The following is a 25,991-nucleotide window of genomic DNA, read 5'->3' on the forward strand; positions in this document are numbered from 1 at the left end:
CAATGGGTACTGACATTTTTTTTCTAGTGTTGCCAAACTAAATACATTCGATTTAATATAAATTATCTGAACAAGAGTGTACATTAACAATTCCGAAAGTGCAAGAACTTGACAGTACTCAAAGTCTTTCAACCTTCCAAAAATAATAATATTGATGGCGAGATCTCACGTGTCCAGTGCGATTAATAGGGTTACCATGGCAATCAACCCTTCTTAGCATCTTATTATCTATGTATCTTCAACATATAGAGCCGAGACTAGCAGCTGTACACAACACATACTTGATATTTTGAAAAGAAACGAGGCAGCAAAAAATGGACAATAATAAAATGAAATTACAACTATTGGCTAACTCAAACGGTATTGCACACATTTAGGTCAAATTTGAACATTTGCCAATATGTCTTAAAGCAATTACAATACACAATTTCAACCTTTCGTAGTTACAAATGATTGAATTGAACAATAATTAAACTATTAATTATCCATTTAAGCTTGAAATAAACAGATGTAGCTCATCAGCTGCAATTTTTGAAATATAACTAACTTTTGTTCAGAAGTGTATATGCATACCAAACATACCTGGCCATGAATAGTCCCCCCCCCCCTTTGGTCAATATACCTTACGTTCATTCAGTATTTCGTTAGAAACAATTCCTTGAGATGGAACAGAAATCAATCACTTCATTTTGTGCTATATTTGCAACATTAGAGCTCCTGCTTAGATTATCGTCCCAAACAGTTGCAGGTAAGTACGGATGTTAAATCAGTATTAATCGCATTGTATATAAACAAGGTATACGCTAACAGTCAAAACTTTATGCATTTGCACATATAACTTTATATTTAGCACATCAGTATACTATTTACATTTAATTTTAACATCTGCTTTAGTTGAAGGTTGAATGCATTTCGGCAGCTGGTTGAAAGTCAATATGACATTTAAATTGCCTGCGCGGAGAAAATATTGTCATGTATTCACTGAAATTCACAAATTGCGAAGGAGTACTTAGGAGTAATGATTCAACTACGCAGTTAATTACATTTCTAAAGCAAATATAAGACATCCGTTGTACTATACCGAACTGTGGTACTTATTTTATACACATTTACTTGTACTGATTTATTGTTTGTTTTATTCGTTATGTATAGTTGACCGTCATATATGAATTTTGTAATTTGGATGTATTGTATGTCTGTTTCAAATCGGCATTTCAGCAACTGTATTGCCTAGACATAATGAATGCTATAATATGTGAATGCAATGACCCCCCCATACAAAACGAATGTCTGTTTTCCTTGAATGATGAGAAGACACTTTTGTTTTTTATTATATTGGCTAGCTTTGCGGATCTCTGTTTTCTCTAGGTTGAAGTAATTATATTGATATACGCTTTTCGTCATCCATTATTTGTGCATAAGATTACAAATAAAAACCTCTTGACTTGGTTTCGTGCACAGTAATTTTCTGACAGAAACTAAATGGATGCATTGTATACCTCGTTATTGACATCTTCAGTAACACGTTGCAACGAAACGCATTGGATAAGGAATAATGCTGGCATAGGTTTCATTTAAATGGTAAGTGTCGTTCTATCGTATACTGGTATCATATAGGGATTTACGGTACTATTTACCACAAGTTCGAATCCATTACTTCTACTCTTTTCAGAAAATGGACTGGTCTTATCCGTTCTTCCCTCGGGCACAACATACAAGCACTTCACCTACTTTACATTACCCATGACAGAGAAAGGAAACATAACATCTAGAAATAAGACATGGTTTGACGTCAGTAATTCCAGCTTGTATTTCGTAAGCTTAGCCATCGATTCCACAGCAAAATGCATATACGCTTACGAATCTATGTGCAGGTGCATATATATTGGTGAAAACTTCTCGCTGGAAAAGTCTGCATCAGGCTGGTCAGTAATACAAGAACGCGTAACTGGTGACTATGTTAAACTTGCGGCTGATTGGGTGAATCACAACCTTTACTGGACGGACCAACACTTTCGTTGGATAGGAATGCGGCACATGAACAGCAGTGATCCGACTATGTACAAAATAATAATCGACAAAGGACTCAGCAATCCACGGGCAATAACGGTGGACCCTGTGTCTAAGTAACCGATCATGATGTCATATACATGTAGAAGCGTGCAAACCACCTTCAAATGTTATTCATCTACATTACCTAAATCACTCTTCTGAAAGCAGACTATACTACCTCTATCTTCAGCTACTCTTCCATACCGACATTAAATCTTGAATATATTGGAAATGGCTTAGTAAAGTTGAATGTGTGGTTTGATTGTCTGAGATTTCAAACTCTGGTAATCTGTTTCATAATTTCAATGATCTACGTACAAAGTTGTTTCTTGATGTTTATTTCTGGTTGCATTTTACATAGTTTGCATTGATTGTTTCTTCTTTGTGTACTTTCTCTCAGTCTATTAACGTCAGCAGTGTGTATTTCATTCTTCGGCATGATAATTTTGAGAGATATGAAAAGTTTTGTACAATTCGAATTCAGTCAAATCGCCACTAGGTTTTTATATGCGAGAATAAGAAGATGTTTAAGGAGCCAATATTCAAAACAGAGTCCCAAAGAACATGATAAATGAAATATTGCTCACCTTTCTTGAGTGTCAGCTCTCATTCGACCACCTTTGTCGCCTAATTGACACATACTATGCTTGCAGCTTTCTCATCTTTGTTGTCATTTGGTGATAACCTAATTCTTTATAAAGTATTCTCTTACTATTGTTTTCAGATGCTGACAGTTTAAAGAATACGAACTCATATTTGCCCTATCAGTTATCTGATTCATGTTCCGTTCAAATGCTTAATGAAAGGAACATTTCTCCTCTCCTGGATGCATGTCAGCAATTTTAATATACATTAAAGAATGGCCAGTCTGTTCTACCACTTCCTCTATTACAGAAAGGCTATGAATATTTATACATGTGAAACACGTGTTTTGTAGAGATTATGCATATATTACAGGCTTTCTTTTCATTGACCCGATGATTGCTCACATGTTTCTCAATTTCATATGTTTGTCCTATTTATGAGATATTGTCAATTGACGCATGTGCCAAATTTTTAATTGCGAGTTGAAACAAATGTTTATTTTCCTCTGTGTCTGCCCGATGTAGTAAAAATGCTAGAAATGGCCTCGACTGCACTTCAACATCATACTCACAGCGATACTTGCCCTTGTCTAATGTGGTCTAGTTTAATTGTTCAGCTATCTTAACTGGATACAATCATTGTGGGGACGCTACCTAGATATAATTAAGTTATGTTTCTTAATAGTTTACAAAATATACAAATATGGGGTTGATTATAACTTAATTCATATAAATATCAACATGATTCTTTCAGGTTTTTTTACCCATTAATATATAAACAAAACAAATAAAATCCAAAATAAAGTATGATCTTTTGTATCTTCTTCAGAAGGCATCCAGTTGAAATGTGAGCGACTAGTATTCCCGCAAATATATTATCTAAAGGTGTTACAGACGAAAATAAACAACCATAGATGACTGAAAATGAGTGCAAATTTATTGATGGTTATAAATAGGCAGTATATGGTTCTTTCTTATCTAAGTTCCTCATCACCATCGATGTTCTTTTACAGTACCTTTATTATAGATAAGTTAGTTCTGTCTTCACGAGCAACACCTTTGCCTCGTGTCAAATGTATTCTTTTTATATAACCTTTTATTGGCGAAAGTCATTGAAGGAATAATCGTGTTTATACTATTTTATTCATGTTTTGCAGACTACTCTTTTGGAGTGACATCGGAAATTCAACAAAGATTGAGAAGTCAGATTTATTTGGCCGTAACAGATCGGTACTCGAGCAGCAGAGGGGGCGAATCGGACATTTTGTCCAATCGTTATTTTGCTTAATTATTACTTTCTGCACTCAACGATCTAGTGTCGTCAGCGCCTGGTAAAAAAAAAACGACGACGTCGTTGGGGGATCGTCGCGTCGTCATTTGGTTTAATTAACACCTTCTGCGCGCCGATTCCCAGCGTCGTCAGCGTCCGGTAAGCACGTCGACGACCGCGTCGATGTCATTGCCCCCTCTGCTGCTAAGAAGTTATTTACAATGATCTTACAAACAGAGTGATCACTAACTCCTCCTCCTGTAGATCAATTAGGTTATTTGACTGATCGGTGAGTTTAAAATTAATTCTCGTTAAAAACCGATCATGGCATCGCATATAGACCGGATTAATCGGATTCTCAACGATTAAAAATCCCGGAGGGGCTGTTGGTGAAAATGAATAAAGGATATATCCCTGTTGAGCTTGATTTGATTGATTGGTATCTACCTGGTAACTCCCTTCGATAACATCACACACTAGATTGATTGCTATCACCGATGCGATATTTACGTTGTATGGAGCAATATGCATACCATCATCCCCGTTATCGTGTCTGAGGATATAAGTTGATGGACTGAGAAAATCATTAAGAGACTTTCTTAGTTCAGGTGCGTTGTATCCTGGAAACTTGAAATCGGGTAAATCGGCTTCTGTGATATTATACCCGGTTAGGAATTTTTGTTTATTATCATCGCTGCTATCGGATATTGTCTTAACGATTCGCTCATTAATATATTCCATGTCTGATATAAGTTGATTTAACACCTCAACGTGTTTTCGTGCTTTTGTTTTCCGTAGCTGTTCTAGTTGTGATTGGTAATTACGATTAATCTCGGCAAACGCACCAGTGATATCATCTAAACGAACTGTGACCTTGGCTGACAATTCAGGAGTTTTCTTATACGGAAAAAACCATTGCATGGTATTCCTGTCTTGAAATATAAACTCGCTGGGTAATAACGTGTTTCTTATAATAGACAAATCATTCAGATAACTGGGATTAATCTCATGATACGATTGCACATTTGTGTGCAAATCCGCGGGTGGATTCTTAGGCCATCCTAGTATGGTTCTTATTGAACTGTTATAAATATCAACCATATACCCCGGTGTGCTTATTTCAATCGTCGATGATAACGTCGGTTCATGAACCGTAATAGCGATTTTTGATTCCTTTCCTGTGATCGATTTTATTCTGCGTTGAAATTCTTTATTGATTTGCTCTATTTGGTATGACCCAGTTGGTATTGTAACCTCCTCCCAGTCTGGGGTCCCATCGGGTTTATTTTTCCGTGCAAAAACCAGCGAGTTATTAGGTTGTTGTCCGTTAAATGCGTCCGCTCGAATATTAGGCCAACTGTGATATACTCGCAATTTTGCCAGCGCTATTTCCTTCACTGGAACCGGCGACGGGAAGTTCACACTGAATTCGGGTTTCGTTGACGTTATTGATATCATATTTGTTTGTACCGGAGTGGTGTTCTCCGCGATCCGCTGAAGTAATTGAAACCCTTCGGGGTTCAGCGACATTATTATTATTTGTTGTCTTTAGTGTCTAATTTCAACAACCAGGTGGTTTCGGCTTCCAGTTGAAAATCCTCGATTTTTGACATCGCGGAGCTATATAACTGGACCATCGTGGAGAATTCAACATCGGATACGAACAAATTATCAATCGATAACGAGATCAACCCGGATAATTTCGAGTATGCGTCGGATACTATTTGATGTTTTACTGTATACTCGTTGAGTTTTTTCTGAAAACACGATGATATCTTCCTAGTGATTGCGTTGGCGACTCCAGCAACTGTTGTCATCGCGGAGACAGCGATTGGAACAGCGATCGGGGCTATCGTGGTCACCGTGGATAAAATAACACCGGTACCGGCCACTATACCCGACACCGAGTACACGACCGCGTCGATGGCGGTTATTTTTCGGCGGTATTTTTTTATTTTTGCACGGTATTGTTCGGAAAGCGTTTTCAAGTTCGCGGAGAATTCTTTTGCGGTATCGAATCGATATTGATGTGACGTCGGTGATACCTCTGATTCAATTTCCTTGGTGGTCATTTTTATTTTAAAAGAACTAGTGTTTTTAATTACTTAGATTCGCTACAAATTCCACATACCATGTAATGTTTGCCCCGGCTAGATTTCTATCAACGGCTTTAATTATAAACCGTTCGATTGTATCCTTGTCGATGATTGTTGATATTGTATTGTTAAACCCGGATGAACTCGGCGATGATATACTGAACTGCATCGCCGAAATCAATGTCAATCGATAAATACCCTTAACAATTGCGGTGACATCTATTGCATTACGCGTAGGAGTCCAATCGAATGATCCGTATTGAACCGTGTATACGCCACTGCCGATGATCCCATGAGGTGTTTTCATTTTTTCGAGTTGCTCTGTCATTCTAGGTAGTCTGTCCTTAATCGCTTCAACATCAGTTTTGATTGTTTTTATTTCCCCTCCATACGCGTCTACATTTTTTTTGTTCGCTTCAATATTAGTTTCGAGTTGCTCTGTTATTCTCGGTAGTCCGTCTTTAATCGCTTCAACATCAGTTTTGATTATTTCTATTCTCCGCAAATTCGCGTCTATATTATTCTTGTTCGTTGCAACATTAGTTTTGATTGTTTCTATTTCCCGTGTATTCTCGGTCATACTTTTTTTGTTCGCTGCAACATCAAGTTTGATTGTTCCTATTTCATATGTATGCACGTCTATACCTTTTTTGTTCGCTGCAACATCAGTTTTGATTAATCCTATTCCCCGCCAATACGTGTCTACATTTTTTTTGTTCGCTTCAATATCGGTTTTGATTGTTCCTATTTCCTGTGTATGCGCGTCCACACCCTTTTTGTTCGCTTCAACATCAGTTTTGATTGTTCCTATTTCCTGTGTATGCGCGTCTACACTCTTTTTGTTCGCTTCAATATCAGTTTTGATTATTCCTATTTCTTGTGTATGCGTGTCCATATTATTTATGATCGTTGTAACATCAGTTTTGATTGTTTCTATTTTCCGTCCATGCGAGTCTACATTATTTATGATCCTTGCAACATTAGCGCCGATTATTTCTATTTCCCGCTCATGTACTACTACACCATTTCTGTTCTCTGCAACATCAAGTTTGATTGTTTTTATTTCCTGTCCATACGCAGTGATATCATTTATAGTTGTTGTAATCTCATCCGGTCTGGTATTTTTTTTACCAAAGAATTTATCAAAGTTGTCATCGATCCTGTTAACATTTTTCCGTAACGAGACAAATTGGCCCGACAGCGTTGCAAAATCCAAAATAGCACCCATTATTGCTGCAAGATTTGGTTCGGTTACCGCCGGGGTCCCGAAAAAACTAGCGGTAGTGAGTTGTATATCGGTGATAGATTTTTTCACCTCGGTGACAGATTTTTTCACCTGCGCGTCAAGTTCGGTCACCGATCTATCCAACCTTATAAAACCGTCTTTGACTAATGTTACCGCCGATATATGTTCACCCGGTTTGAGTCGTCCGTCGCCGGTATATAACGCGATAGTGTCCTCGGCGGCATCACGCTGTCGTGTTAAAACATCATTCAGTGACACATTACCGGATTTCAATTTACCCTGGCGGTCTTGAAATACAACTATTTCGCCTGGGTCAACACTGATTAAATTTAACATATCAGCGATTTCATCCTCAATTAGTTTTTTTATGTCGGCGGCGGCCGTTTCCGTGGATTCTTTCAGCGCCGAAACCGGTCGTCCCCAAATATCAATCATCGTTATTGTAGAAAAAAACGACGTTTCTAATTAACCCGCCGGGCCTCTACGACCCCACTAGTGTATTCGTTTACAACCACATGAGGTGGTTTTCGCGATGATGAAATCGCCGCGAGTACGTTCAATACCTCACGGCCGCATATCGGTGGGTCACTTAACTGCTGTGTTGGCAGCGTGGAATAAAAAACCCGGGCTGAACACGCCGGGGCTGAACACGCCCGGATATACCGCATAAACTCTTTCGGCGGGGCTAACCCGTATGAATCAAAATAGACGATCGCACGCGGATCAATCGCGTATGCAACCCAATGAGTTCCCGCTCCGGAGGACCCATCGAGGTTAATTATACCGGTTTCAGTATTCCTTGGGGCCGCCGGTAATTGATCCCTCATAAAAACACCTCTGAAGTTTTTTATCGCTAACGCGTTTGCGGCGTCTATTAAATCAAAATTAGACATGGGAGTCATTGACTCAGGAGTCATTGACTCCTGCGTTAATAAACGGTTCCCGGTAGTCTTAGACCCTTTCCCGAATACCATGAATACGGGGTTCCCGGTAGTCTTAGACCCTTTCCGGCTACGGGTCGTTTTTTTTTGTAGCCTTTCCCGGTTGCCTTCTTCAATGCCATCCCCGCCGCGGTACCAACGGCTCCTAACGCCGCCGCCTTAGCCACTGCTGGTGCGGCCGCGGCAATTAATGCCGGAATCGCAGCTAACAGCGGAAATATCCCACCGGTCTTTTCCATGTTTTTAATTGCTGCGGCCGAAAAATCTATTTGAACACCCTTTTTATTCTTCATCGCATCATTGAAATGTTTTATTTGACGCGCCGTCAACGATATCTTATGATTACCACCCGCCATCTGCGACGGCTTCAGCGTTATTGTGGTTCCGCATTGTTTAGCCGACTTTGATCGTAATTTCTTGACTTGACCATCAGTCAACTCTACACTGACGACACTATACGACATTTATTGTAAACGCGTTTTGTGCTTTCAATTACATGTTTTCCACTGGCGCATCAACGATTCTCATTCGTCCACCAACACCTTCTAGCAGCATTGATTTATCGCTGAGAATGACAGCAACCGCTCTATAATTAACACCACCCGGGGCTATACGAGCTCGGAAGTGTATATCAACGACGGATTGTCTCGTTAAATCAAGATGTTCCAGTGAAAAATAATAAATCGGATACAGGTTTTTAAAATCAAGTTGTGATATTTGCAAACCAGTGTCGACGTTTTGATCACGACCCATATACGACAGCAATCGATGGTACACACGTGCGATATGGTTGTCGCCGTAATTAAGCTGTATATCCTCGGATGGTTCCTGTTGTCCGTTTATTCTCAGCGAAACATCCCTGACTCCTAATTGATCAAATATCATATGGCTGCGTTCTTGACTGCCCAATCGTTCCCTATTCTGTAGCGCTATGAATATATGACGCGGGGCTGAAACACCCTGTTTTGATGCCAGGTGCCATGTAAACGTATCGGCGACGTTATCCTCTTTAGCATCAGTTGTTACCGCTAGCCAACTCAACAACGATTTCCCTCCCTGTTCCATAAATGCTAACAATCGTGCTTCCGTGGTAACTGATGGAGTCAGCACCGGCATCCACAATGCCATTTTAGTTAAAATGACTTTACCGGCAGCGACGCCAGCAGCACGCCATATTGCATTGTTATCATCGCCCCTTCGCGTCAGCGCGATTGTATGCTTAGCCCCATAGACAACTTTTCTGACATTTCTGCAGAATCCAAATATGTGATGGAGTGGAATCGCGCATGAAAACTGTCGGCGTGGTCCTTGCAACATTCCTACTCGTGCTGCGAATCCTAGATTGTAATCATTGTTGGTGCTTTTTATAATATTAAAATTAGCACCTGGTCTTGCTCTGCGGTCTGGATTGGCTGCTTCAGCCTGTGGGTCAGTTGCGGTATCTCTTTCCGCCAGCACGTTGATGTACTGAAGATGGTCAGCGTTATTGGTGGTGTCCTTCGCAAACATCATAGATGGGCCCGCCGATCTTGTATAATCATCCGAGTATCTCGCCAACCCAATTATCGTCGTTGCAACATCAACCTCGCGTTCTATTGATTCAATTTCTCGCCCGTCAATAAGATATCTGGCGCTCTCAAATAACGCCATGATACCGTTGTTGACGAAGCCAACTCGAACACGATGGTCATCTGCGTATGGTGTATTATCGGCGGCATTTGTCACGAGTTCTCCCTCAATTTCGATAAACGCTTCACACGGCAGAAAGTATTTACTGGTATCTTGGACCTGAAGTTCAATTCGCGATCGTAGGTCGGGTTGCGCTGCATAATAAGAATAATATTGATAATCACGGACAGAATCATCCCTGCGCACTGGGGCATCCATATCAAACGCGGGATCAGCGGTACGCGCAAACATTCTATTATTTATCATGTTGATGTTTTCAATTGCGATTTTTTCGTCGTAAATTCTTTGAATTTAAACCACTCCCCGCTATCGCGTTCATGAGCGCGTTGGTTGCCGCATCGGCGGATGGCGAAGTCGCCAACGACGGAGTCGTCGCCAACGACTGAGTCGTCGCCAACGACTCTAATTTTTCTTCCACGGCGTTATTTATTACTTTACTGACATTTGCAGGCATCACTGTCGTTGATGGCATCACCGGTGGTTTCTGTTTTTTTCTCCTGGATTTCACCAACGACATTAGTTTGTCTCGCGCGGCAGAAAGCGCCTTTCCGGCAACATCTCCAATAGCACTAATACCCTTATCACGAATAACATCAATAGCCTTCATTCCTAATTGTTTGGCTAACGGCGCTACTTTTGGAGCCATTCTTGTAAATAACCCCGCAATGGTGCTACCGAGACCATCTCCATAGTACGCGCGGTAAACAGGCAATCGCGAGTTTACCACGTAGACGAGTACTGGTTTATCATGGTTGTAGTGTATGATCATCCTTATTAAAAACACCAGTTTTCCAATTAATCATCCACGAGCTCGTCTATGAGCGTTCGATATGCATTAATGTCCATAATACCGCCTGCAAATAAACGCTTGCAAATATCAGCGGCCTCATTGATTATTTCCGGAGAGTTATTTCCGGCTCGTTTTCCTCCGATTAGTACTTCCAGCCGTGATATATCACTGAGAACACTATTAGGGCAGGTAACGCCGTAGGATTCTTTACCAACAGGGTATCCTTTTCCTTTTTTTGGTGTTATACTCTTAACTTCCTTGTGGAATGCGTCGTAATCGGATTTACTACGATGTGGTAATGCATCTTTATGTTTACTTGCTAAATACACTATTCTTGCCCAGTCTTTTAACGACTTTATATTTTTCTCGTAACCGCTATTGATATGCTTCTTATCTCGTATGTTCTTAGCAAAATTGTTGGCAGTAAAATTAATTAATTCTTCCCTGTTGCTGAAGCCTCTAATTTGATCTATTGTGCTCTTCTTGAGTACAATACGGGGTATATTCCCTTCTTTTTCTTCCGGTATTTCTTCTTCTGGTGTTTCTTCGGGTATTTCTTCTTCTGGTTCTCTTGCGGTGGCGCCTGGTTCTTCTTCGTCGGCCATTGTAACATAAGGTTCTTGTGGTTCGGTTATAGCGAGTGGTGGTGGCCTCCGTGTTGTAGCAGCCGCTATTTTTGCAGGGAGTGTTTCTAAAGACCTTTTTGTTTGTTTTGTCTCTGCCGCTATCTTTTCAAGCGCACCAAGAACGGGTACAGTTGCCGCCGTAACATCCTTAGTCGCTTTAGTTACCGGGGCAAATAACTGTTCGCTTCCAACAGTAAAATCGGTTTGCATTTGTTGTCGCGTTTGAAGTTTCTCTCTCACTCTGTCTCGTAACGGTATAAACTTTTTAAGCGCTGCTAGCCGCTCTCTGGCTAGCCGAGTAGTAAGTGATTCACCTACCATTATTGTAAATTGATCCGCAATTTTCTAATTTTCCGCCGAGTGTACCATCGGGAGCTCCACGGAGTTTTCGTCTATAATCCTTCTAATGTTTTTGATCTTACTAGAAATCTCCCGGCGTCGTTCATAAACACGTCCGAGTTTTTTTCGTATTATTTCAACGGCAGTAAATAGTCCAATGAATGCATTTGCGTCATTGTGGTACAGGTTCTCATTAATCGTATGTTGTAATCGTTTTATAAAAAAATACTCGCGGGCCAGGGTAAAACGCCCCCGTTTCGACTGTTCGTTAATAATCTCATAATCGGATAATATTTTTTCACTGTCGAGACCATCAGATAATTCAATTCCTTGATTTTTTAATTTTGAAATCTCAGTTAATATATTATTGATGTCTTCGATATTCATTATTCTTATAAAACATCTTATTTCTAATATCAAAAATTTTAATAAAATTATTGGGGCCATTTTTGACCCCGTTTTTTGTATGGACAGTACAGTGCCGTAGATCTCCACTCGAGTGTTGTGGCAGATTGCAGGCATACATGGACAGTACAATGCCGTAGATCTCCACTCGAGTGTTGTGGCAGATTACAGGCATATACATATACTTAATTAAGGACATTCACATCTTGGAACCCCAAAGCATACATCTCCGGGAGGGAGGCCTAGGGTGACAAACGTCATCGTAGACCGCCCAGAAGATATGCTTGGGGGACATCACTACATGTACTTAATTAAGGATAAATATATTTACAATGAAATGATTGATGGATGATGGGACGGTACAAGACAGCACAAACATAAAACGGCGGGGCGGAACTCTACGGCCAATTCAACCAATCAAAAGCAACCCAATTAAATTAACCCGGTTGCATGATTGTGAACAAAAGACAACCACACGCCCGGGTCAAGAGCGTGGGTTAGTTTTGATTAGTTGAATTGGCTTTCGAAAGCCCCAGGCTTATAACGAGTCATCTTGTATATAAAGTGACTAATACAGCGGCGTCAGTCACAAGGTGTGTGTTAATTTGAATTCCCTTGAATCGTTTGAATCCTTAAATACTTATTAATGGTGTTTCACGGCATTTAAATGAAACCAAATACTCAAATAAAACATTAAAAAAAAGAATACAGCTGTTAGATAATAGCGTGTATTTCATTAGTTTTCATCGTAAAATGATTAATTAATCGCAACATTAATTGGACTTCAAGGGACGCAACATTAATTAGACTTCAAGGGACGTAACTCTTGTCATGCGACGCTATCACAAAACGAGTTATCTCCCTTTGATGTTATATATGAAAATCGAATTCTATGACCCGTCTTTTTTGAGATCGCTGTTTGATATATTCGTTCTGCAACAAATTGTATTGAGGCGATACAAATGTCAAAATATTTTCCTGCCTCATTCATCGACAGAAATATTTTTTCCTCGTGAGTTGTTGTATCAAATGACTTTACGGGTTTTGCTTTCTTTGAGTATTTACCAGTTTGGCCTTTTTTACTATTTTCACTCTGAGAGATGGCTTGCAGATTACACAGTCTATTATTTTGATAATTAGAATCAATGTGATCAATAACGAGAGTATCTTTGATCAATCCGTGGAAACATTCATAGATGATTCTGTGACAGAGATATTTTTTCCCTCCAGCAGTAAACATTAAATACCCGTGATTGTTTTTCCATCCAACCGGCTTCTTCAGTCTACGATTTCTAACAATACCGTCGCGAGATGCCTCGTAATTGACGAGCAGGGGATGCGGCTGAAATTCTTGGTCCATTTGTATAATAATACTACTTGTCTAATTTATTATTTGGTTTAATTATGAATCTTTCAACGTAGTCTTGGGGGGTTTTGATGACGAAGTCGGCGGTGGGGTTAATGACGGCGTTTTTAATTCGCTTGTCATAATAGCGTTTTAGTTCCCTGTATCGCTTTCCGCCACAATTGATACACAACTGTGATTTTCCTCTTACACCGACGTGGCAAACCAAGCACGGGAGGGGGCCAAGAGAACCATTACGAACGCTTTGTAAATGATACCCGCAGAATTCACCTCTACATGATTTATTGCACGGGGTTGTCGACCCAATCATCAACCATTTGCAGTGATTCATTATACTATATTCTTTCATTTAAATACTTGTTTTAATTATATGGATGAGTTCGAGAGATTGGCAGCAATTAAGCCCCGGAAAAATATTAGGTTTAATCTCGATAGAGTCCTCAAGGACACACCAAAAGCGTTAATAAACGATAAAACCCTGTTGAGTAAAATACGCGATTGTATCAATGAATTCAAGCGTGATGGCGCATCTCACAGTTGGTCAACATTTCGAATTGATGGCATTGTTGATGCTACCATGAACGACAACCGCGCAGCAATGATAATATCACAACTTGACGGTAAAAGGTATTTCTTCAGAGTAAAATTCATTGTCCGGGTGGAATCAGGCGATTGGATCATGCGTGATAAATTTGAACCAGTTCTCAGCGACAAGAAAACAGTTACTGTCAGCCGCGACTCCAAGCCGGGGTTGTTAACCGGAATTGACAAACCATACTATGAACGAGCGTATCCTGAAACAGCAGTTGTTTATGGAATATACCCGTTAAATAAGAAACCTGATATCGGAAAACTGAAACCGATGAAACAGTCAACTGGGATAAATTGTGTAGCAGAACGAATAATAGAGCATTTTACAAATGCATGTCGAGGAAACAAATTGACTGATTTACGACGTAGCAAAATCAACCAGTGGGAACTAACCGTAAAAGAGCGTGGAGCAACCATCAGCGACATAGCGAGATTAGAAACATCGCTGAGATTTCCAATAACCGTTACAACGATAACCGGTGAAGTATTATACGAATCGAAGTATAAATCGAAGGGAGCCCCAATCAAAATTATTGATCATAACGAACACGCATGGACGCCCGTGATCACAATATTTCCACGGGATAGAACAGTAAAATATATCCCCGAAGAATTCCTGGGAGAACAATTCTCCAAGGACGGTTTTCTCGCGGAGAGGAAACTATTTGATGCTATTGCCTACTTGTGTAAAAACGACCCTGTATCAATGTGGTTACTTCGCAGCGCTGAAAACGATGCGGATACCTTTGATCAGTTTGTAAGACCAAACGGTGAATTATATCGCACTGAAGCATTTCACAACAGGATGAAAAAAACCGCCATAGAATTTGAGGAGCATGATGAACAACTGCTAACAAATTGTTTTACGATTCCATCGGTTGTAGCTCATGTTGCAGCAAGGAAAAATGCGTGGAGACCAACGCGCAGAGAATTTCTACCGGATGTACAATCCAGTTGTTTGGAATACTATCACGGTGGACTATGGAACACTGAATACAACCGCGACGCTATGATCTCGGTTGATATGGTTGCCTGTTATCCAGCGAGTTTTCTCGGGTATGGATCCGCCGCTGAGTACTTTAGACGATTTGGACACCCCAGTCATGAAATGATTCGTGTTGCTATTAATGGACCACTGCCTGATTTTGATTTAACCGGATTCGCTCGCATAGTATCATTTGAATTCGCGGCAGGACTCCATCGCTGTTGCTATATTTGGATCGGTAGACACATGGCTGAAAAGAGATGGCTGCCAATAGCGCTGCTACGGTATATGATTGATTGTAGCATGCTAGTTTCGTTGATTGTCAGTGACGCGATTATATCATACCGGGCACAGACTGAAGTCTGGTTACCAGAACCGGAGCGTCTAGATAGCATAATTGACGAGTCCAGAAAAAACATTGATGCCGACGAGGAATATATCATCGAATGGTCCAGGAGGATATTTAACCAACGAAACCGCGAGGCAAAAGATCTCGGTAGAAGAATAATTGGTAAGTTCACACAAGGTGGAAAAAACCACGACTACAAACGATATTGCTCACGGCTGATTATAGATGACGCAGAATATGATTTCGTAATCAAGGACACAGTGGCAAAAAATAGATACGTGAACTGCAAAACAGCTTTCTTGTCCAATGGAACGAGGTTGGGTACAGTTGTTACCTACAGCGATGGAGACAGCCCGGCGTATCCACATTTGAGGGCGTCTATGCTGGGATATGCCGCTATCAATTTATTCTCGATGATAAATAGATTCCCCGATACCGCGGTTAGAGTAGCCGTTGATTCGTTTTATGTTGACGTAGCGTATAAAGGAAACGTAGCCGAGTTTACTAGTCCGGACGAGAGTTGGGGTACATGGAGAATTAAAAATGAAATACGACGCGATTATTCCCCGTCAGCAGATGTCACCGTTGAGAACAACTACTTACGCGGTGATAAATTGTCAGAATGGTCTAATGCACCATCGTGTTCTGATCCAATTTGTAGACACAAGACGGTTTATTTAAGCGGCTGTGGCGGGTCAGGAAAGACGACTCGGGCAATTGAATTATTTCGAACGCGGGCAAGTATAATCGTGCTTACACCGACCCATAGACTAGCGCGAGAGATAAAACAACGAAATGTTGACGCCGTTACTTATCACAGCTTTTTTCGATACAGCGGCGGTGAGTGGACTCCTGATCGAATGGGTGAAAAATTTATTCCCGACATTATCATCTGGGATGAGATATGTACTGTTTCGTTAGATACTTTACAAATGTTTCTTGAGTGGTTGCTGCGCGCGAATACAGCGGTAATCATGTGTGGGGACCATGGCCAACCACCACCATTTGTCGGCGAGGGTCCACATGATTGGTTAAGGGGTTTTGTGGACTATTATGAAGAAACCGATACTGATTACCGAGCACTTGATGAACAACTGCGCGAGGTTAAGAAATTAATCAGATTACAGCCGGATAGAATTCAATGTGAAATAATTCGCGAGGTGATTCCGGAAACGCCGTTAAATGAATTCTGGGAAACATGGAGACCAAACGATTTGATTGTAGCGAGTAGAAAGATAGTCAGAGACACACTTCAGCGGAAGTTGTTTACGTTGCATAAGGAAAAGTTTCCAACGCGTCCAGTGCCGTTATGTTATAGACCCGCGGACACACGGCGGCAGAACATTGAAGTTGAAATTCCAGGTCGGACAGAAAAACAAATTCTCGTGCTGAATGATATCGTGCTCGTTGATATCAGCGTCGTCGAGGACGCGCTACGTGCTGATAAATCCCCGTGGACGCTAGGATACGCAACAACAATACATTCCTCGCAGGGACTAACCATCACGGACACAATTGTTTGGATAGTTGATAATCGCATCGAATGGTCGAATCTAGTCTATCTTGCAGTGTCCAGAGTACGAAGGATAAATCAGCTTCGAAGAATTGTTATTGACGAAGCCACCGACGAAGCCGGCGACAAAGTCACCATCGATGCAAGCGTCATTGATAGAAAACTCTCGGGTTACCGCCAACAGGATAAAAAAAAACAGCGGCGTTTTGATATTGATGCCGAATTAATAATCTCGCTACGACAACAACAGAATAATCACTGCGCGAGTTGCAATTGTATAATGAGTTGGCGTTATTCGGATAAAGACACTCGCCAATTTACCGTGGATAGGATCGATAACAGTCTCGGTCATGTCAAAAACAATGTGAGGTTGACCTGTCTTGAGTGTAATAGACGCAACGGCGCTAGTTAAGACCACGCGGGGGTAATTGAGTATCGTTAGGTATCACTTGTAGTTGCTCGCGTGTAAATCCGCGCTGAGGAGCAGTTGAATCCAGTCTATAGATCGGTGGTCTACCAATTGATCGTGTTATCGTTGATATGTTATGTGTGGTAACACTCCAAATAGGATCGGTAGCCCTTTTTTTACCGCCTTCAAGCTCTCCTGGTTCATATAGATATCTAACAGTGACATCGCCAAGAATCGGCTTAGAAACGCTATTTATTTTTAATTTTCCGGGTATATACTCGTATTTAATCGCGTCGCTGGGCTTCATGTTGATTACTCGGGTAATCTCGTTATTTAACGCTGCAATTACACCTGGCAACCTTTTAACCCATTCACGAGATCGTTTTTCTTGGATGAATTCCTTCGCGTATTGATATCCAAATAACCGTTCAGCGAGAGTCCGATTGAATCGTTCAACAATTGCCTGATCACGATGTAGCGCAGTATGACCTCGTCGTATCGCGACGCTATGATGTTTCAGCGTTGATAAAACAGCGCCGCGAAATTCACTACCAGGATCAACTTGTAATAGATTTGGCCAGCGCAGAGGACCTCTTCGATAAATCCGCTCAAACGCATCGGCTACTTCAGTTGCTGACTTTGTTTTCAACGGTTCCGCTTGTTTGTATCGACTCGCAACATCAACTACGGTTAGCGCGTATTTATAACCGTTGTCATGCGGCAGAAATAGTATATCAGCCTGATGAACTTCATTAGGTACGCTGACATCAAAGCGCGAGAAGTTGATTTGTTTAGGCGGTGGTAGATAGATTTGCCATATAGCCTGTTTGGATAACCAATTAGCCGCAGTGGTCTTTGTTACCTTTGCAGCGCTTGCAAGCTTACCAATTGCGGCCTTCCCCTTCCAGTATCCTCTCGGAGAATAATAGATGGAATCCATCGTTTTTCTTGGATGATTGTTATTAATTACCAGCGCCAATCATTAATTTACCTTTCATAGCCGATTTTACCAACCATGAGGCCAATTTTTCTTTGACGGATTTATCAGGAATAGCATTTAGCGCGTGAATTAATTTTACATCCGCGATATGACGCTGTTGCAGATCGCTACTTTTGTAAGCAACATCATGAGCATGACACGCCTTATCGATAGCGTTTATTGGATACTCACCGGGTTTGGGCTGATTTTGATCATCGAGTCTAATATCTAATCGTGTTCCGGGGCCACAGTAGTTATATCCTGGGAGGTGTTTTTCTCCTGGATACTTTGCCCACGGTGTTCCGGGGAGTTTTGCCAATTTGGCTGCGATGTCACCTCCTCGCTTTTTTTTAAAACATCTCCGGGTCTAATAGAAATAAATCTAAATTTCTTTGTACCGCATTGTACACACTTACCAGTAAGCGCCGATCTGTTATTTCTTGTCGTAACGGTTGTCATATCATTTGTGCCAGTACGCACTCTACACTTCACACAATATAGATCCATAATTTATGTATAGAGATATGAATATAATTGATTTTTCGGCGACTAAAACAAGAGAACCAGTTAAGCATGTTGCAGCGTTACCAAACTCGATCCGGATGATTATCATCGGACCATCTGGATCCGGCAAGACGCAATTGTTACTCAATTTAATAATGAGATGGATGAAGTGGGATAAGTTGTATTTGGTTGCTCCTAGCGTAGATGATCAACGATGCTACGAGGTGTTGAAAGATTTCAACGAGAATGCATCAGCGATCGCTAAAAAGAATGTTATTGAGTTTATTACGGATATCAATGATGCACCGGGTATTGATGATATTGATGGCGACGTTAACAATCTAGTCGTGTACGATGATGTTATGTTAGACAATCAAAAGAACCCAGCTAGGATATTTTCCAGAGGCAGGCATAAAAACACTGACGTGATATATGTCACTCAACGATACACTCAGATTCCAAAAGTAATCAGAGATAACTGCAATATTCTTGCTGTATTCAACGGCGTTGATACACACACGCTACGAAATATTTGGCAGACATGGTGCGGCGGTGACATGGACTTTAATGTTTTTCGAAACTTTTTTAGTCATGCTCAGTCGACCCCACATGGATTCATAACGATAAATTTACATGATCCTCGGACACGATATCGTATCGGACTTGACCAAATATTCGGTTAGTTGTAAATAATTTTCATTGTAAATAACTTCTTAGCAGCAGAGGGGGCAATGACATCGACGCGGTCGTCGACGTGCTTACCGGACGCTGACGACGCTGGGAATCGGCGCGCAGAAGGTGTTAATTAAACCAAATGACGACGCGACGATCCCCCAACGACGTCGTCGTTTTTTTTTTACCAGGCGCTGACGACACTAGATCGTTGAGTGCAGAAAGTAATAATTAAGCAAAATAACGATTGGACAAAATGTCCGATTCGCCCCCTCTGCTGCTACTCGTTAGTCGTGGACTCATATTTCCTGTCAGCATAGTAGCCGACAGCACATCAAACAGAATATTTTGGGTTGACAGTGAACGAGATACAATCGAAAGCATCGGATATTACAGAGAACAAAGGAAACTGTTTCTTCGGATGTCGGGTACCAATTTCCTCGATATTGCAATATTTGAGGTATGTAGGCTATATTTTATATCTTTGTGCTGGTATTACTGCAGCTCAGCTCAAATCAAAGTATATATTTAGATCGATTAATCAGTCTATATATCTTTCTATACAGAGACATATGGAACTTAACTACTGATGTAGACAAAGTCTCAGTACGTTTCATTTACTAAATTGCATTTTATGATTGCCATGAGAGTTGTAGAAGAAGATGGGGAGAAATAGAACTCGTAGAAGTTGTCGTTTTCTCAGTGTCTCTTTAAAGGTATATTTCTTCTTTCAATTAGTACAATGATAGTTTTGTTTATTTATTAGGTTTTGTGATTTGCTAAGTTTATGAGCTTCATCTGTAATTATGTCTGATATAATTCGTCGTCTTTATTCATTGAATGTGTTGCGTTGTAACTGATTTTTTAGTGACATTTACAAACAACGTATGTAAATAGTTAACGAGAAAAGGAACCATCGGCGTCTATTCTTTGTAGCAATTACGTCAGTAATGTAAAAAACTTCTAATTAAAAACAAGAAACTCTTCTTACAGCTATATATAGAGGATATAAATGGGTTACAATCAATATAATATTCAATTTATGAAACGAGTTGAATGATATCCATCTTGTGAAAGCCTTGAAAAGCAAAGCTGAACTTTATATTAAGAGTTCAATAGATATAAAATTAAATCATGACCCAATCGATATTCTTTTTATCACATAGATTTATTTTAGTGAAAAGTATCTAGGTTGAACTAAGAATGAATAATTTTGTTCAGTTTGACTGATACGACTCACTTTTTATTTGTTGTGAGTAAACAATGTCCCAAACGCATTAACGCTTAAATGAAGAGTATGCTTTTTACAAATTAAAAATTAGAAAAATGTGGCATTCCTAATAAACAGAACATTTTACACAAACAAAATCATTTCTCAGCACAGAATGTCACTGGATGCAAAACTTTCTATATTTGATGTAATGCATTTGTGACCAGATGAATGCATCATTAAATTTGGAAACGTATGCTAGAGAAGATAAAACAATTTTCGTTTTGAGTCGGGATTACATCACATATTTACCACGTAAATATTATGTGGTTGGATAAAGTTCAGTCAGTTGTTGGACCGGTATATGTTTACATTCTTCTGTGAATAGAGGTATTTCTGTGACTTAACATTTAAACCACGCTTGTATATAGGGTTTATTCCCCATTACAGGTATAGTGCCCCTCCACCCACACAACCGCTATCAACTGAGCAATACCTTTAGTTTTGCTTCTTGTTCTCGTTCTTGTCTTGGGGATTTACGCCATTTTTCATGTGATGATAAGTTATACATGACATAACAAACCCCTAAGTAGGTGTAAATTGGCCATATTCAGATTGACGCAACCATTTTCCGCAATTCGTTTTTCGTGATTCAAGTCGAAAAATGGCCGCCAAAATATTGGTAGTGTAAACAACAATTCCAGCAGGATTGGTCTAAACTGTATTCCCACGATCGCAGCCAGTCGGTAAAGAGGATACGGCACAAAAGTTTCATGTGGGCTGATTTGGACCAATCAGAATCTAATAAAGTGATATGTAACACGACGTCTTATCGAAACTAACAAACTGCAATATTATATATGGTTTTGTACCTTTCACAACACCGTCTACATTTTCCAATGGATTTATACTTCCGGAAGAGAACTGCAACATAAAAGTTCAACAAAAGTTCAACAAAATCAGAATAAAACCATAACAAGACCAATTATAAAGTTCAAAAGGATAAGTTTCGTATCCGGGATTAAAAAACAATGTATTTCATTATTTGAGAAAGAGGAAGCCTATGTGGCACAAAACGCACAGCTTTGAATGAAACAAAGGGGCATTTTATGTACAACAGTATGAAATGATAAGCATTTGGGAAGTCAAAGATCTTTATACTTGATGTTTCTTCGTGGATCTAAGTATAGACTAGTGAAGTTAAAATCCACTTCATCCACTTGTATGTTGGCGACGAAAGAAAAGTAAAATTATTAAACTCTTGGGACTAGTTCTTTTTTCATTAACTTTCGAGTCTCTTACGAGATAGATATATACTTTATTAGAAAGTCAAGTGCCTGAAGAGTAGTTAAAAGACCTTGAATCAAACACTATTTTATGAATGCAAGACATTCTTACTTATTTTTTATTCAGAAGCTTATTAGTTATAACATTATTTAAGTTCTTTCTCTTTCGCGTCTTAGTAAGATATTCACCCAAAAACAATTTCGTTGGTTTCAAATCAAATTTCACAAGATTTGCGCTGAGAGGTTCCATGTTCCAGCGTTGCTAGATACTTTTATAGCGACTTAAATGATTGATATATCAGCCTTGTAAATTAATCTACACTGACAAAATGTAAATCAGTTATAGATACCAGTTATTTACATACTTACTGTACAGACCTTTCTCAATTTGTGGCTTAGATTTACGGAGGAAAACACTATAAAGTGTATTGTGCACCTAATGGGATGCCATTAGTGGGATATTCGTTACCAATTGTAGCTATCCGCTTGTAATATTATGTCTTGGAAAACTTAACTAAAAAAAATTGGAAACTGAACATCAAATTTAGACAATTCTCCAAAGCGGACGACTAGTGTAGGTCACAAGGACACTAAATGTTCAGTTTTAAACTTTGAATAATGTGTGTTGTTTATGTTACTAAACCGTGCCAAGAGTCTCAGTTGTCTGCAGAAGGCAATGGTATTGACATATTTATAGTGATAGTGTACGATACAAATATATTCAGAAGTACTGCGTCTTTTTATGCCTAATTTTCTTTTCTTCCAGGATTTAATTTATATCTTGGATGGTGCCACTACGTCGAATGGTTTATACATTTTAAACAAAGCGAATGGTAAAACACATGAAATCATCAGGAGTGAGAAAGATCATATAATAAATGCGATAGCAATTTTGCAGTCAAAGGAAAATAAAATACCAAGTGGTATGTGCATCAAATATATTTTTTCTATTATTTACAATTTTTCATTGTGATATATCCTTATCTGTTTGTTCAAACGTCCTTGTATTAACATAAAAACATATGTAACAGTTACTAGATGCATAATTCATTGTTTATACTGAAAGTTTATTAGTTGGTACTGAGTTCTAGAAATGTCAATACTAAAATCCGTACAACCATTGCATAGAATACTATTTTTAAGACCCTCATATGTCATTTTATTAGTAGCACAGCTTCTATGAGACTAACTTCTAGTCCCCATGGTCTAGAAAAGAAGAAAACTAAGTATGCTATGGAGCTATCCTGAAGATAATATTTTCAGGTGTCTAGACATGTTTTCAGGTAATTCATACATGGTTATTAAATAGTGCCATCTTACAGCCTGACTCGTCATTTATTTTTCCCACATTACAATTTTTATAGAACATAATCTGTCTACAGTGACTACGTTTTGAAACTATTTCTAGAATTCTGCACGGTCGCTAGTTGTGAGCATTTTTGTGTAAACGGTCAAACAAATGCAGAATGCCAGTGTAAGGAAGGTTATTTGTTGAACAAGGATGGATCAACGTGTTCGGGTAATTCAAATCTTACTTTTCTTTGTATAATAATTGCTGAAAAACACAGTATAGATTACGAGATACAATGTTGATTAACATATACAAAACGGAGAGACGTATAGCTTGTGCAGACTTTTGATTTCATTCATTATTCCTTTTTTTCTGCCACGAGGTGTCATCGAAATGAGCGGTTCTAGCAGAGCCTAACATGTTCTAACCAACCTAAAGAAAGATTCGCAATGGCCATTTAATAACTGAGACACTCTAACATTTCAAAGATATCATGCTACGCTTCTTAGAAAATGACCTCATGCCTTTGATAGCGAGCGTAATTCAATTGATAGCAGACTGAATATCCATACATTGCGCACTTCACCACAACAGTTAGTGTATGTATATATATAATTTATCCGTATTCCAATTTGTGTTTAGTTTCCATTTCATACTTGTCTTTCTTCTGTTATGTGCAGCTTTTAATGAACACAGACTAGAAAAAAGTTAATTTATATATAGTTTTTATGTACATTTCTATTCTGAACATTAATGAAAAAACAGTTTTGAAAATTGCATTAATTTATTTCAAAATGATGCAATCATTACCTCTCTGACGATTTTACTCACAAACTGTTCAGTCATAATAAAACGCTTCATAAATCTGTTTAATAACTGTTGCAGAAACTCTACGTGGTTTTCATAGAAGTCTGGCCTACAGCAATACCACAAGTATTTGCATGGTTGACATTCATGAAGTCACAAAAACCTTAGGAGAAGACCAAAAGAATTGTTTCTTGCATACGACAAAATATCCTGTTCTTTGAAGTGGACTTGATCAACAAGGAAGTCATTATGGCCAATGAATCAGGCATTTTTCATCAACCACTTGATAAGTCTTACAAACTGGAATTATTGCTGCCTATTACAGGACATATAAGTGGTTGGTATTGTCTACCAAAGCCTCTGCTATACACATAGTTCTTTTGACTTTTCATTGGGCTGAACTATGCTCGATTAAGAGCTGTCGAGTAAATCTTGTTGGTTATTTCTTATTATCATTGATTTTCTTGAAGAAAGTTGCATTTTATACTTGCATTAACCTTCAATGTAATGTTACAAAAAAATCTTCAGTGTGATTGCATTTCAGAAATTTCATTTAACTGTATCACGTTTAGCAACATTAGATATATATTTTCTAAGATTTGCTTGGGATCCATGGGGCCTATTTCAGATAGTAATGTATTTCTCCTCGTAACACAGGCAAGGCAAGTTGGGAAGAGGTGCTCATTCTGTGGGCGTGGAGGGATCAGGATCGTCCATTTGTTTCATTTCCTTATTCAAAGGTCTCCTTAAAACTCACCATTTTCTAACATCATTCTTTATTACTTGAGACTGAAGAAACCCCTACAAGACTCAAACGTCTTTATTAAATCGGGATTAGTCTTTAATGATTCAGGGTAATATAAGTTACCAAAAGACTCAAACGACTTAGTTCAGACAATTGTATGTCCCTGCAAAACTCAAATATCTGTATTAAGTTAAGTTGAAGTAAGCCATCATAAGACTCAGATATCTTTATTAATTCAAGCCGACGTAAGACCTATATGACTCAAATGCCTAAATTTAGTCAGACCTAAGTAAAACCCAAGAAGTCGAAAACGTTTTCATAAAACTAAGCGAAAGTAAGAACTCACAAGACTCGAATGCTTTTGATACATATATAGTTAGGTCTGATCAGAGTGCTGGGAAAAAACCTCGGGCTGATATAATATCTCATTATTTATATGTAACAAAAAACATAGAAAACCTCAAAGATGAATCTTGCCTCAGCAGAAAGTAGGGAATGGCAATATAATATGCCTACCATTCATGTAATATTACAGTTCTTTATTCAAATCAAACTTCAACACAAATTAATACAAAATTTTACTTCTATGCAATTTAAACAAAACTCGGTTTTATTTTCTCTCAAACGTACCTGCTGTTATTGACTTATGTATGCAGTTATCCTTTAATATACGACTGACTGGACTCTTAATGTTAAGACCCATTCATTTTTACATTCAACATGATAGTTATGCTTTTCATAGGTGAAACGTTGTTATTGCAATTACTGAAGAACTATTATTAGTTACACTTGCAGGATCGTGGTTATTATGCAACTGGTTCTTTATTCGAAATAAGGGGTAATGTATGAACCAATGGTCATAAAATATGAATAATATTAAAGATGTATGAGATGTATACTATAATTATAATTGCACAGTAACTTTTTACATAATTCATTACATTATAGATGCAATGCCATTATGATCTATGGCCAGTTATTCCGGCACCCTATAACGGGAGATCGCAATGAAGAGCATAAACGTATTACAATACACCACAATCCTATACATATTTTTATAATGTTATTACTGATATTCCAATGTGAATTTCAGGTCTTGCTCTCGACCCAACCAACAGAGATATTTACTGGTGTGACGAAGATCATGGGATATTATTAAAATTTTCGAGATCTACTCAAACCAAATCGATAATTTGGACCACACTAGAATCTCCGCGAGATCTGGTCATCAGCCCAGAACAAAAGT

General features: G+C 39.1%; 1 protein-coding gene across 3 annotated transcripts in view; it reads left to right on the forward strand.

Moving 5' to 3' along the window:
* Nucleotides 1–610: 610 nt before the first annotated feature.
* Nucleotides 611–25,991, forward strand: part of LOC149782709 (low-density lipoprotein receptor-related protein 6-like) — a 49,611-nt gene continuing 24,230 nt past the window's right edge. For all 3 annotated transcript variants that reach the window (XR_016414426.1, XR_016414427.1, XM_089934211.1), the window contains exons 1-7: nt 611–748; nt 1,673–2,126; nt 3,794–3,867; nt 19,688–19,866; nt 22,669–22,825; nt 23,311–23,421; nt 25,839–25,989. Coding sequence is in view for 1 of the 3 variants with exons in the window: in XM_089934211.1 (XP_089790337.1) it covers nt 664–748; nt 1,673–2,126; nt 3,794–3,867; nt 19,688–19,866; nt 22,669–22,825; nt 23,311–23,421; nt 25,839–25,989 (1,211 nt within the window). In the remaining 2 variants the exon portion in view is untranslated. The remainder of the gene's footprint in view (nt 749–1,672; nt 2,127–3,793; nt 3,868–19,687; nt 19,867–22,668; nt 22,826–23,310; nt 23,422–25,838; nt 25,990–25,991) is intronic.

Source organism: Sinohyriopsis cumingii, chromosome 15, assembly GCF_028554795.1.
Source record: "Sinohyriopsis cumingii isolate HCF-2022 chromosome 15, ASM2855479v2, whole genome shotgun sequence".
NCBI classification, from domain to species: Eukaryota; Metazoa; Mollusca; class Bivalvia; order Unionida; family Unionidae; genus Sinohyriopsis; species Sinohyriopsis cumingii.